Raw genomic sequence first — 15,018 nt, 5'->3', positions numbered from 1 at the left:
GTTCCACTTATCCCAAGACATGTTGCCTGAATTCTCCCTGGCACTTAGTTAACAGCACCATCGTACTTATGCTTACGTCTCATGTTCTCCTTGAGTTCACAAGTACCTTGAGTTCATCTGGCTTATTCATCTTCTATCCTTCACTAGTGTTTATCTTCTATCCTCACTGGTGTCTATTAGGTTATTAGCACAAATTACATCCATGACCATTGTAGAATAATAGTGTGTTTTTGGTAAACTGCCATTATTTCTGCCAGTGAGTTCCTTGAGGACCATGTCTGACACAGTAACCGGCACATAGTAGGTGCTTAATCAACAGTTACTGAATTTTCAAAATTAAAAGAAGACCGGCAGTGAATTTATTTCTTAGCCTTTACAAGGTACTTTCACTTGGCCTTTCTACTTATCTCAACATAATTGCGCCTTTCCTCCACAGACTGGCCCTATCCGAATTACATTCCTTGTTTGTCACTTTTCAACATGTACTAGTCCTCCACCGGTCAAGTCAGGCTCCGTTATGACCCCTTTGCAGCAGATAATATTTTCTACTTCTGCTAATATAATGATGTTCCACTGGAATGAAAGTTCCAAAATCCTGCCTCATACAATAAAGGTAGACTAGGTAATTTAGACTAAACTTCCTGGCTGAGAAAAACTGGACAATTATTAACAGCATCTGTTTGAAGTCATCAGAGAACCACCAAGGCACTTGAGGAATGACAAGGCCAAGGTATGAGAGGAGAATAAAACCCAAAGAGGTAAGCCCAGCATTTAGTGCCACTTTTCCCCATAGGCAGGAATTCTAAACAGAAGGGTCCATGGATTGAATTCAAGGGATCCACACACTTGGATAAGAAAAAATCACAGGGGCCGGCCCAGTGGCATAGTGGTTAAGTTCCCGTGTTCCACTTCGGCGGCCCAGGGTTCGCAGGTTCAGATCCAGGGTGCAGACCTGGCACTGCTCATCAACACATGCTGTGGTGGCATCCCACACAAAAAGAGGAAGACTGGCACAGATGTCAGCTCAGCAAAAATCTTCCTCAAGCAAAAAGAGGAAGATTGGCAACAGATGTTAGCTCAGGGCCAATCTTCCTCACAAAAACAAGAAAAAATTACACCTTTATTTTTACTAACTTCTAACTGGAATTTAGTATTTCCTTCAATTATGAATGCAAATATAGTAGAGTTAGCAGTACCTGTGGTTTTGTCAACAATAGAAATCTCAGATGTTTTCGTATCACATTAAAGTTGTACCAGATATCTCACATTATCATTTACACTCATCATCATTTAAAAAATAAGGTATAATTGTACCCACTAGTAGTTCCAGGGGCCCCTGCCAGTCCTGAAAGGCAGCTGACAGACTGAGCAGGTAGTAGTTTTGAATTAATGTTAAGTTCCTGAGTTTACAAACGACTCTTGAGGATTGGTGGTCAAAAAAAGTGGAGCTCAGGACCCACGAAGGCTGAGGAGAGAGATTCTGGTAAATCCCTAAGGCTCTGGTGGGCACACTGAAAATCTCTATCTGGAAATAGAGCCGCCCTCCCTGACACTTAAGCCTAGCTTCAAATGAGTTCAACCCCTGATTGGATTGAAGTAATCCAGGATTGCTAGTGTTCAGGCCACCTGCCAGAAGCCAACATAAATCCTCTCTAAAGAAAGACAATGTCATTTTGGCCTCATATTATCTCTATAATTTTTCATATACAATGTACAATACTCAACTAAAGGGAAAAAACCTATACTACAAAATAAGACGATGGAGTAAAAACCCAAGAGTAGAATAGATAATAGACACAGACCCACAGGGAATCTAGATGATGAATTATGGACTTTTTAATAACCAAGCTTTACTATGTTCAAGTAAATGAAAGATAAGATCTAGTAAAGAAACCATAAAAAAAGAACAGAATGATAATTCTTGAACTAAAAAATACAATAACTGGAAAAGGCTACATACTGTATGATTCCAACTATATGACACTGTGGAAAAGGCAAAACTACGGTAAAAAGATTAGTGCCTGCTAGGGGCTGGGGTCAGGGGGAAAGGATAAACAGACAAAGCATGGAAGATTTTTAGAGCAGTGAAAACACTCTGTATGATACTATAGCGATGGATATACGTCACTATACATCTGTCTAAACCCATGGAAGGTACAACACCAAGACTGAACCCCAAGGTAAACCACCCTTTGGGTGATTATCATGTGTCAGTGTAGGCTCATCATTTGTGACAAATGTACCACTCTGATGGGGGATGCTGGTAATGAGACAGGCTATGCATTTTGGGGGGCACTGAGTATATGGGAAATTTCTACCTTCCTCTCAATTTTGCTGTGAACTTAAAACTGCTCTGAAAAAATAAAGTCTTTAAAAAACAAACCAAAAAAGCATATTTAAACTACCTAAGTTTTCATATTTAAACTACCTAAGGTTTTTATTCTATATGAATAAACTATAGAAAGTAAAGCTAATTAAAACTCTCTTTGTGTCTGGGAATAAAAATAAGGAAGAATGAAGATGCACTGTGGGGGCAAGACTAAGAGAAGGACAAGAGACACTGGTAAACAAATCCTAAGGTTTCTTCAAGCTAACTTTCAATCATTCATAGTTTCCCCAGCTGGCAATTTCCTTTTTTTCTTCTTTTGTCTTTGAAAGAGTGATTGGGTCCGGCCCCGTGGCCAAGTGGTTAAGTTTGTGTGCTCCACTTTGGCGGCCCAGTGTTTCGCAGGTTTGGATCCTGGGCACGGACATGGTATCGCTCATCAAGCCAGGCTGAGGTGGCATCCCACATGCCAAAACTAGAAGGACCCACAACTAAAACTAAACAACTATGTACTGGAGGGCTTTGGGGAGAAAAAGGAAAAATAAAATCTTTAAAAAAAAAAAAGAGAATGATTAAAAGTTCCATGGATAAGATTTTAAAAAGTAAGAAAATAAAACAATATTTGAAATTAAGAACTCAGTAGATGGTTTAACAGCAAATTAGATATAAATGAAAAAAGAATTAATGAACTGGAAAATAAGTCAGAAAAAATATCCAAAAGAAGCATAAAAGACAAAATAATGAAAAATGCAGAAAAGTGCATGAGATAGAGGATACCATGAAAACGTCTAAAGTTTGTGTAATTGGAATTCTAGAAGGAGTGAAGATAGTGGAACAGAAGCAAATTTGAAAAGCCAAAAATTGAGAACTTTTCAAAACTAATAAAAGACATCAAGTTACATGTTTGAGAAGCACTAAGAACCCCAAATAGTTTAAATATACAGAAAAGCAAACCTAAGCACGTTATACTAAAACTACCAAAAACCAAAGATCGAGAAGAAATACCCAAAAGGTAGCCAGCAATAAAAGACAGATGAGGGGCTCGCCCCGTGGATGAGTGGTTAAGTTCGGACACTCTGCTTCAGCGGCCCGCGGTTCCCTGGTTTGGATCCTGGTTGTAGGCTTACGCCCCACTCATCAAGCCACGCTGTGGAGGCATCCCACATGGAAGAACTAGAACGACCTGCAACTAGGACATGAACTACGTACTGGGGCTCTGGGGAGAAGAAGGGAAAGAAGGGGAAGACTGGGAACAGACGTCAGCTCAGCACCAATCTAAAAAAAAAGATGATTTTCAAAGGTATAAGAATAAGACTGATAGCTGACTTCTCAACAGAAACAGTAGAAACCGTAAGATAACGGAGTGGTATCTCCAAAGTGCTAAAAGAAAATGACTGCCAACCTAGAATTTATACCAGAAAAAACTGCCCTTCAAAAGTGAAGCTGAGGGGCTGGCCCTGTGGCTGAGTGGTTAAGTTCGTGCCTCTGCTGCAGGCATCCCAGTGTTTTGTCGGTTCGAATCCTGGGCACGGACATGGCACTGCTCATCAAACCACGCTGAGGCAGCATCCCACATGCCACAACTAGAAGGACCCACAACGAAGAATATACAACTATGTACCGGGGGACTTTGGGGAGAAAAAGGAAAAATAAAATCCTAAAAAAAAAAAAAAAAAAAAAAAAAAGTGAAGCTGAAAATTCAAATAAGGTCTATAGTTAATAGTTTTCAATTAATGTTAAGTTCCTGATTTTCATAATTACACTATGGTAATAGAAGATGTTAACATTAGTGGAAACTGGGGGAAAGGGATATGGGAACTCCGTATTATTTTTGCAACTTTTTTCTAAGTCTAAAGTTATTACAAAAGAAAAAAAAGGTGAAATAAAGATAGTTTCAGAATGAAAACTAATTTCAGAATGGAAGCTCCATGAAGGTTGGGATTTCTTGTCTGTTTTGTTCACTGCTGTATTCCTTAGTGTCCAGAACACTGACTAACCCAAAGGCACCCAGTAAATATTTGTCGAATGAAAGAACAACAGTAGCAGTGGTTATCACTTATCCAACACTTAGCATATCTTAGGTAGAATACCAAACACTTTACATGCATTATCTTTACATTCATTATCCTTCCAATACCCATATAACATAGAATTTTATATTTCCTATGAGTCTCCCTATTTTATACATGAGGCTAAGCAACCTGCCCAAGGTCACATACTACTAAGCGGCAGGCCCTCAAACACAGCTCTGACTCCACAGTCTGTGTTCTTAACCACTAGGCTACAGTGCCTTCATGTCACACAAAAATACTTTTCCTTTCTTTTTTGCTTATTCAAAATTTCCAGGTTAATATCGGTCAGTGTTCTCCAGAGAAACAGAACAATAGTATATAGAGATACATATAAGAGAAGATTTAGTTTATGTGATTATGGAACTGACTCATGTGATTATGGAGGCCAAGAAGTCCCACGTTTTGCCTCTGCAATCTGGAGAACCAGGAAACTTGGTGGTGTCATTCAATCCAAGTCTGAAGGCCTGAGAACCGGGGGGGGGCAATGGTGGAAGTTGTGGTCCGAGTTGGAAGGCCTGAGAACCACGAGCTCTGATGTCCAACGTCCAAGAGCAGAGGAAATGGATGTCTCAGCTCAAAGAGAGCAAATTCACCCTTGGTCACCTTTTGTTCTATTCAGGCCTTCAACAGACTGGATGATGCCCAGGTGCATTGGTGAGGGTAATCTTCTTTATTCCCTCTACTGATTCAAATGCTAACCTCTTCCGAAAACACCCTCACTTGTTAATCAACAAGCATTATATCCTCAACTCGAATACCTCCCCGTATAGGCAAGTGGTCACATCTCATATTCCTATCGATACAGGCCACATTTGAAGCTCTATAATGATACTCGATATTTTGGTAAAGGGATAAAGAAAATATTTAGTCAGAAAAACTATGCAAGGAACAGTGTTTTAAGATGCTTTAGAGATCAGGCTTGTATGGTTTAAGATGTTAAACATCAAATATGACTCAGTAAAACACTACCTTAAAAAGGTGGTTTTTACATCAAATTTTCTATGATATCTTCTTTCCTTACGGCAAGTTAGTGGATACTCAGGGCAATTTGGAGAGAGCATACAGTTCTCTTGGTTAAACCCCCTCGAGAGGGCATGTATACTGCAGAGAAGGTGAAGCATGAGAGCGCGCAGAGGAACAGCTATCCCTCCGCATGTCAACTGCAGCTTGTGTGGTGTAAATATACTCTCCCTGCCTGGAACCGCCTGCGTAACATTCTCTCTTCGGGCTCTGTGGTTTCTCAATACATTCCAACTGTTCGGAGGCTGGAGCTTGGCTCAGCAAGCACAGATAAACAGCTTCCTGGAGCAGGCTGCCAGTGTGAGGAGCAATGACCTCAGCAGAGAACGTCTGCTTTTCATTACCCTGAGCACATCACTGCACTGCTAGAGCTAAGAGGAGGAACAGTACAAGTTGGATAGAGTTGACCGGCTCAGGTCTCCCGTTACACCTCGAATTTTTTAATCTTGGCAGCTGGAGGAAAGAGGGTATAAACAGGAAGTGAGGAAATGGCTTATAGGTAGACAAAAAAATAGGAAAGCTTTCTTAGGCTATTCTCTGAATGAACTAAATGATGAGTGAAGTAGCTAACACTAAATGGGTAATAGTCACGCAGGAAATCATCAAATGTCTTTAATCTTCAAAAAAGTACACAAAATGCAGGGTAAGCAAAAAGCGTTACAGAAAACACAAGAGAGACTAAAAGAGACTTCAAGATCTTCAACTCTGGGGCTGGCCTGGTGGCGCAGTGGTTAAGTTCCCACGTTCCGCTTCTCGGCGGCCCGGGGTTCGCTGGTTTGGATCCTGGGTGCGGACATGGCACCGTTTGGCAAAAGCCATGCTGTGGTAGGCGTCCCACATATAAAGTAGAGGAAGATGGGCACGGACGTCAGCTCAGGGCCAGTCTTCCTCAGCAAAAAGAGGAGGACCGGCAGTAGTTAGTTCAGGGCTAATCTTCCTAAAAAAAACAGATCTTCAACTCTGACATCATTTAAAGAAAAAGAAGAGAAAGACTATCACTTTCCAAGACATCCACGAAGTAGGAGAGAAGCCAAACTCCCAGAAAACTGGAGCTAAAGGGGAATGGGACATAATGAAAATGAATTACATACAGCCAGACATTTTACACACGTCATTTCCCTGGATTTGCACAGTAACCCTATGAGACAGGTACTATCATCCCTAGCAAGACCCTGACTTGGAAAAGAAAACCCAAGGACATTAACGAAGACATTTGTTGTTGATGTTATTTTAATGACAAAGGGATGAGTTGAAGGCTGCTTCTATGCCCACTCCGGAACAGCATTACCTCCTGCTGCAGGCCCAGAATTCAACAACCCTGGGTCAGCGTGTCCTAAAATAAATTTACACGCTCAGGACATTTTCTGATAAGACAGTTTCCACTGTGCTGGTCAGAGCTGCATCTGATAGTTGAAGAAAGGAATCACAGTTATGACCTCAGACAGGAAATTGGTTGGACATGACCCCACTTGAGGGATCCTGAGAAACAATTTGTTTCGTGGGGAAGTCACTGACTGTAAAGATGCACCTGCCACGGGGCTGGAAGCTAAGAGGCGGACAAACATCTTAGCAAATCATAGTAACAGAGAGAAGCTTCATCGGACTTTCATTCCACTTTTCTCAGGGAAGAGGAACCTTTGTGTGGCTGCCAAAATCCTCACTGTCCCTCCTCCTTCCCTTCTGCCCCTCCACCCCCATCCCAGTTCATTAAAGGCCTTCTGGTCGAAGGTGCCAGCTTGTGTCATTCTTTCTTGCTCTGGTGCCAGGCCTGTGCAGCCAGTACCACAGCTCTTTTCAAGCTCTGGGCAAATTATGGAAGAAATTAAAAATACCGATGGATTTCAATTGTTCTATTGTTGAGGAAGTCAAGCTTCTTAACTCCTGAGGAGCTATTTAACATCACTAATGGCACTACTGATACATTAATTCAGATTTGTGTGTGCCTACCTGATTGCCAGACGAGTACTCAAGGAATTATCAGGGTGGCACGTATGAGAAGGAAGACCAGGGCTTGGATTGGACCAAATGAAGATACTTCATATTATTATAGATTAAAATAAATCAGGCAGTTTCTCTGGGGGAATATTTTAGTATGGAGAATTATACCTCAATTTTCTATTAGCTAGCTGTAAAAGCAGCTCCCGTGCAAACAGAACTAATATCACAGTCTTGAGAATACTTCAGCCAAGGATGGCATTCCTTCATTTCCTCTTCTTGAACGGTTTCACAACAGCTAAGTTTCTCTTAACTTGTAGAAGGGAGGGGGTGGGGAAGTAAAGTCTTTCCTGACAGGGAGAATCTGGGCCCAATTATTACTTCCATAACCTTTGACTCCGACTTCTAAATGAGTCAGGGGACCAGTGGGCTGTGAAATGGCTTCCTCAGTTACCAGGTCAAGTGCTGCTGGATGGTTTCCTGTAATCAAAACACGGACTGAAGAAGAGAGATGGATTCTAAGCAAATACGCAGCTGCTTCTATCCTCAATGAGCCCGGATTTTTACATTTCAGGATAGATTTTGGTGACTCTAAACTCGCCCATAGTCTCCCTGCAGTCTTCTTGCTGTAGAATACCTCTGGTCCTAGAGAAAAGAACCAGAATCCTCTACAGATTTCACAAATGACAGCTTAACAGAAGTGCCCGGGCCAATAACAGTGAAGAGAGGATTCCTCTAGCTCAAGGCAAAATCTATTCCTGGCAATTATCTGAGTCTGTGAGAATCCAGATGCTGACAATGAGAAATGGGTAATTTTCTGTTACAATGTGTCAACTCCAGCTGAGAACTGAACTATGGAAAAAAGATGGGTGGGGGGAAGCATTACCCCTTTTGAAGAAGCCTATAATAGGATTAGTCACCATTACTTCACCTCACCACATTTTGGCTCAAGTTAACAACAATAAGTAGGGAAAACATGGAACAGAAGTGGCCCAGAGAAATCTCAGTCCATCCCTCATTCAAAGCGATGAGCTTGGAAATCAGTGAAGGCCTGGTTTGTTCTGATGTGTTTCTTGTTGCTCCAAATCTCTGCTCCTCTGTTACCATGGGCACAAGAAGAACCTCAAACAACATTACTTAAATGCTGGATGGTAGATAATCCTAAAAAATCTGCCAACTTTAGAACTGAGAATTTATACCCTGACTGTTCTAGATTATTTAGGAGAGAACTGGGTCATCTTTTCATAGGGCTTAGAGCACCTGTTTAAAAAAAGAAGTAATAATACATATTTTATAATCATGGATTATTTTCATTAGAGTTACATTTTAAGTGATTTAGGAATATGAACTATTGGAATCTTTTTTCTCCAAGAGTGAATTAGTGAAGTTCACATTTCATGGATTTATTCTAATCAAAACAATAAAAAAGGAAATTTGATGCTGGTTCCTTTTACTACAATAGTATATAAAAAAAGTTTGCAAATTCCCAACTAAACTCTGATAATTAATATGTATCAGAATGGAATTATTAATGTTCCTTTTCTAAAACTGACAAAGATTTCCATCTCCATATTTATACTGTATATTAGATACACATAATTTTTTTTTAAAGATTTTATTTTTTCCTTTTTCTCCCCAAAGCCCCCCAGTACATAGTTGTATATTCTTTGTTGTGGGTCCTTCTAGTTGTGGCATGTGGGACGCCGCCTCAACGTAGTTTGATGAGCGGTGCCATGTCCGCGTCCAGGATTCGAACCAACGAAACACTGGGCCGCCTGCAGTGGAGCGCTCGAACTTAACCACTCAGCCATGGGGCCAGCCCCGAGATACACATAATTTTTATGACTAATTATTTTATTACTTTATTTTTTATTTTATTTTATTTTATTTTAAATACTATTTTTTTTCCCCTTTTTCTCCTCAAAGCCCCCAGGTACACAGTTGCATATTCTTAGTTGTGGGTCCTTCTAGTCGTGGCACGTGGGACGCTGCCTCAGCATGGCTCGATGAGTGGTGCCATGTCTGCACCCAGGATTCGAACAGATGAAACCCTGGGCTGCCTGCAGCGGAACGCGCAAACTTAACCACTCAGCCATGGGACCGGCCCCTATTACTTTCATTTATTATATGAGCAGTGCACAAGGGAGGCCAATTACCTGTAAGACGGCTTTCTATGACCACTGTCTAGTAAGGGTATTCCATTCTGAGTAGCAGCAAATAAAATCAACCAGATTATCTTTTTTGGACACGGAAAGCCTAGGTAATAAAAGTGGACAAAGAGAAGGTGAGAATCTGAGCAGAGAACTCATTGGCTTTCCAATGGGATGAGCCCTCAAGTGCCATCTCCTCAAAGAGGCCTTCCTGACCGTCCTATATATCACATTACCCTAGTTATTTCCTTGTTATTTATCTTGTTACAGTTATCAGCTGTGTAACCTTGGGAATGTTACTTTTCTGTGCCTGAGTTTCCTAATGTGTAAAATGAAGATAATACTAATACCTCACCTTACAGTATTATAAGAATTAAATGAGATAATAACGTCATATGCTTAGAATGGTGCCTAGCACATAGCAAGTATTTATTAACTATTAGTTATTGCTGTTATCTGAGTTTACTTCTTTATTGACTATGTCTCTCACTAAACCCCAGGTCCATGAGGGTAATTACCTTATTTGTCTTGTTCACCACTATACCTCCACTGCCTACTACACACATAGGCACACAGTAGGTGCTCAAAAATAATTATGGAATGAATAAATTCACAAATGAATGCTGTCTTATATTCTCACATGTCCTTAAAATAAATCTTCATCAATGAAGGTAATCTGTGCACTTGCAACCAAAACAGTCACCATGAAAACTTCCCCAAGAAGCTAAAATCATCATTTAAAAAAACAAAAACAAGACACTTGAGCATAAGAAAGAGCCCTCCTGGGCCCACCGACCAAGACCACAGAGTCCCATTCTTTCCATATTAGTATGTGGAGGTCAAGCTCCCCACTGCCACAGTGTTGTAACTATCAATTTAGCTTGTGAAGAATGGTTCCCAATTCTGATAGGAATTCTCAGATTTCAGCCTATTTTTCTCTCATCATTATTTTCCAATGTCTTAAAAAACCACATCTCTCATTTTATCTTTACCGCAAGAACCTGGTCACACTCTGCTGTGGTTTCTAAGTTACAGCTACTCTGGCCTTCTTTTCTTGGATGTACTTCTTCAGAGGCCCCGACCTGGTGCTGACACTTGGTCTATTCTTGGAGTGGCACCTCTAAATACTAATTCCGTTTACCTTCCACTGGTTGAAAGACAACATTCAGAGGTAGAACTTGCATACAACATAAAAGAAAATCCACTGGGATTTAGTATCCTTCTTTCAAGAGTGTCCAGAGGAATATGATCCGAAGAGCTCACAGTCTCGCAGACATCCACACACAGTACAGCTTTAGCCACTCATGGTTTACCACTGATCTAGATTTGCTGGAACAATCACGGATTTGTTGAAAAACACCAACAACCAAGAAGTGACAGCACAGGTGAAAGGGCAAGCAGACCCACAGAAGAAAATCAGCAGAAAAGCCTTCCAAAAACAATTTTGAAGAGTACTTTCATCACCGTTTAAAGGTAAATCATCCAGCATTAAATGTATGAAAATCTCAAGGTATGAATCTGACACTGAGAGATGGAAGTATACAGTTAACATATTTAAAAAAATCACGTTTCCTATTGTTTAGAGACAGCTCCAATTATATACCCACAAAAGGCCAATACTGAACATTTAAATGGCAATGTACTGAGGTCACCAGACAAAGCTATGTGATAAACTTTGTGGAACATTGTTCATAAGAGAAATTTCAAAGAATTTAGAAATTATATCTACAAGAGACTTCAAAATATTATCTGGTTAGGCCTCCAGCAACATTTAGCAGTGTAGTGACTTGGAGGCAGTAGAGAATAGTAACATTATAACATTCCAGAAGAGGCTTGATTCCTAACTCTGTCACTGATTTTAAGCCTGCGAACTTAAAGAAACTATTTTAACCTTTCTGAGCCCTTAGTTTCCTTATCTTTAAAATAGAGATAATAACAGTACCTACGCTTCAAAGAATTATAGTGGCTGACACGTAGTATGATTTTAATAAAATATTGCTTATTAGAATTTATAATTATTACATTATTATTAGCATGTAAGACTTTATTATACCAATTTCATGGATGAGGCAATTAAAACTCAGAAAATTTCAGAAATTTGCTCAAGATTATAGAGCGAGGACTCATCAGAATAAGGAACTCCTCTTCCCAGCACAGTGCTCTTTTCATTCCATTATGCTTCTACAATTCAACACAAAACTGAGGTCTGAGAAAGAAGGATTTTCACCAGATAAATAAAATTCACAATCAGAGTAAAATCAGGAGCTTCTACCATTCAGATTCCTTGTCTATCAAATACTACTTCCCATTCCATCATACATCCCCATCTTTCTAATCTTTTTTTTTTTAAGGATTTTGGAGCTTTGATGCTAGTTCACTTCTCAAAATAACTTGCCTCAGGCCAGTATGGTGTCTTAGAGTTAGAGAAGTGTCAGGTATGTGCTACTCACATACATTATGTAATTTTTAGTTTCCTGAGGACAAGAAACAGCTCACTTGGCAACCAGATTTCTATCAGCACTGCGAAAAATCTTAAGATTTTTTTCAACAGTGTATTGGTAGACAAAAGCTACAGTCAACCGCATTCAATAGCATTTTGAAACAGTTACAAGCCTTAATATTGGCTCTCTAGAGTTCAGTATCAGTTACGTTAACCAGTGGGGTTCACTTTTGGAGTGTTACATACATGGTACACAGCTTCATAAATGGCAGAATATAGAGCTTTATCAAAACGAATCAACAAAAAAGAGAGAAAAAAACAAGAGATACTCCTTATTAGTAACAAGATCAAGCATAAAAATAGATAGTATGCAATCACTTAAAATATAGATACAGTTAGAGATTCAACAAACATTTACCTAACATCTAGTATATTTTAGGCATCATGCCAGGCACTGGGAATACACAGATGAAGAAGAAATAATGCCTACCTTCAAGGAACCAGTAAAATAAGGCAAAGACTTATAAAGGAGACGATGGGGTGCGGGGGGTGGAGAATAAAACGAAAAAAGCCAGGAAGAAGCATTGCCCCCAGAAGAATCATATTTCATCTGGCAAGGAGCCTTAAGAGTGCTGGTACAGATTAAATGGCCGAGAAACTTGACCCCTAGGCTTGTCAGTTCTGTAAAAGCAAGCAAAGCTATTTAATCTCAGGCTTTATTCCCTGCCCACCTCATTTGCTTCAGCCCACACCATGAGAACAAGTAAGATCCCTTTCTCTACTTCATCCCCCTTTAGAAGACAGAGAGAAGGGACCAGCTCTGCTCCTGGAAAGCCTGTTTTTCCTAGGAACTTGAAATTCCAATCCATAATAAATCTCGATTTTATTTGCAAGACCTATAGCTCAGCAAAAGAGCTAGGGAGAGTCAAAAATTCCCCTAACAGCAACCCAAGTTTAGGCCATTAGAGTAGCCATCGGATTTTTAAGGAACCTCTAGAGAACAGAAAAGAAAAAATCTATTTTCAAGGAGGATAGAATTGAGTTCATGATTCGCCTTAAATAGAAGCCTGTAAGAGGCTATTCTTCTTTTCCTAGAATACTCCCAATAAACCAGAAAAAAAGAAAAGAGAACCTAAATGATTATATAAATATGTGATGGCATTTTGGCAAGAAAAATAATGTTTTGTATTTCTTTAGCATATCCTTTCATGAAGACCAAGATGTTTTAAACTGATCACCTCATTTAGCCCCAAAACAGTTCTGCCATATTAAAAAGGTAGCCATCATTTTGACTTTTACACACCCCAAGCATACTTTCCAAAGAAGCACGACCCTTCAAAGGTCTTTGAAAGATGACCTGTCTCTAGAAATACTCTGAAATGGTTAAATGATTGACACAACATTCTAGAGAAGGAAAACTGCAGAGGAATATCCTCCTAAGCATTTCCATGAGAAAAGCCAGCCATGGAAAACACAGGCTAAAGGAACACTGGCTAAAGGAAATCAGAGTGAATATTCTGAATGATGGAGAAAGTTCAAAATTCTAAGAGGGTGGGACCTAAAGAACTAGTGCTCAGAGATCAAACAAGCAGCTGCTGGGCTTCTGCAGTTCAGGACCATTCACGAGACTGATCACTGGACAAAACTGGCTGCACCGAAGGCATGTTCCAAAACGTGTCCTGGCAACCCTCAACCAACCTACCAAAACTGAGCATTCACTGCCACTACGTCATCGGCACTGTCCTGCTCTATTTCTCTCGTACCTTGCCTGCTTCCAAGTGCCTCCTTTGGGTTCGCCCTACTGGCAAAGCACTCACATACTTACTATTCAGTGAAGAACCTGGCAATGCCGTATTGGCTAATATCTTCCTTGTTCTCTAGCAGCTGGCACACTGCGTCCTCCATGTACGTGAGGACATGTCGCTGGGCTGCAGGAAAAAAAAGCAAGAAAGACAAAGTGAGAGAGACAAAAAAAGTGTCCTCCCAATCCCAGAAGGAGGCCATGCAAGTCAAGCAAGGCGTCGGCTCTGCCCTGTGAAGTGGACTGGACAGGCCAACCAAGCTGCCACCTCGCTGAGCTATGGTCTCCAAGAGGAGAATGGGAGATGACGCAGAACACGACCTGCTGCCAGCTGATTGGCTGTGAGTGTTAACCTCAACGCTTCACCCTTCATTTCAGGGCTGAGGGTGAGGAGCTTTAGCACCACTGAGCAGATGCACCTGGAAATTCTTTTCTTCCCACCTCCTTCCACCCTCTTCCACTTCTGCATTTCTCAGAAACTTATCCCAGGGAGTAGTGAGTCCATGCCTGAAGCGTAGATGATCTGACTGCAAAGAAAACTCAATTCTTTACTAAAACAAGTCACTGAAGGGCCAGCCCGGTGGCGTAGTGGTTAAGTTCGGCTTCAGAAATCAGAGAGACCCGAGTTCCATTTTCAGCCCTGCCGATTCCGAGCTGCGTGACCTTGAGCAAATTACCCTTCAAGCCTATTTCCTCACTGCAAAAGGTGGCTAATAATACTATTACTATTCGTAATAATAATACTATTAATACCTACATCATAGGGTTATGAGAATTAAATAAGATAATGCATGCAAAACACCACAGTGCCTGGTTTGCTTGATATGTTTTCTTAAAAGCCCATCTCAAAGGGCTACTGGGGTTTTACTTCAGTAAACAACATAGGCTACAGCTTCTAATATGGCAGGTGCTCAACAAATGCTTGTTGCCCTTCCCTGAATTTTGTCTTTAGGTATAACAATGGTATCCTGACGTAGAAACTTCCAATTCCGTGTTTCCATTTACCATCCAAAAATTAAAAAACAAAACAAACAAACTTTCTTCTGGAGCAGTGAGAACAAAAAACCCAAAAGTAATGAATATCTTGCCAAAAAGCAATGCCATGAAGTTGCTACCAAGATGGACATTTGCCTCTCTCCTAGTTTGATCCCTCAGGAAAATAGGCAGGAATTATCTAAACTTTATAAAAATGCATACTTCAAAAAACTATTCCTGAAGTCTTGGTAGTCTAGTGAAACTTATAAAGGAAATATGTTACTCTACCCAAGCTGTAC

The 15,018-nt window shown here is 40.4% G+C and overlaps 1 protein-coding gene across 3 annotated transcripts in view; it reads right to left on the bottom strand.

The window, feature by feature from the left end:
• The window catches only part of CSTPP1 (centriolar satellite-associated tubulin polyglutamylase complex regulator 1), a 174,863-nt gene that overhangs the window by 117,101 nt on the left and 42,744 nt on the right, over positions 1-15,018 (bottom strand). For all 3 annotated transcript variants that reach the window (XM_046644703.1, XM_046644705.1, XM_046644702.1), the window contains exon 2: positions 13,769-13,871. In XM_046644703.1, coding sequence (XP_046500659.1) covers positions 13,769-13,871 — 103 coding nt within the window. The remainder of the gene's footprint in view (positions 1-13,768; positions 13,872-15,018) is intronic.

The sequence above is a fragment of the Equus quagga genome, chromosome 17 (genome assembly GCF_021613505.1).
Source record: "Equus quagga isolate Etosha38 chromosome 17, UCLA_HA_Equagga_1.0, whole genome shotgun sequence".
Classification (NCBI taxonomy): Eukaryota; Metazoa; Chordata; class Mammalia; order Perissodactyla; family Equidae; genus Equus; species Equus quagga.
Note: the sequence above shows the minus strand (reverse complement) of the source record. Positions and strands in the feature narration are given on the sequence as shown.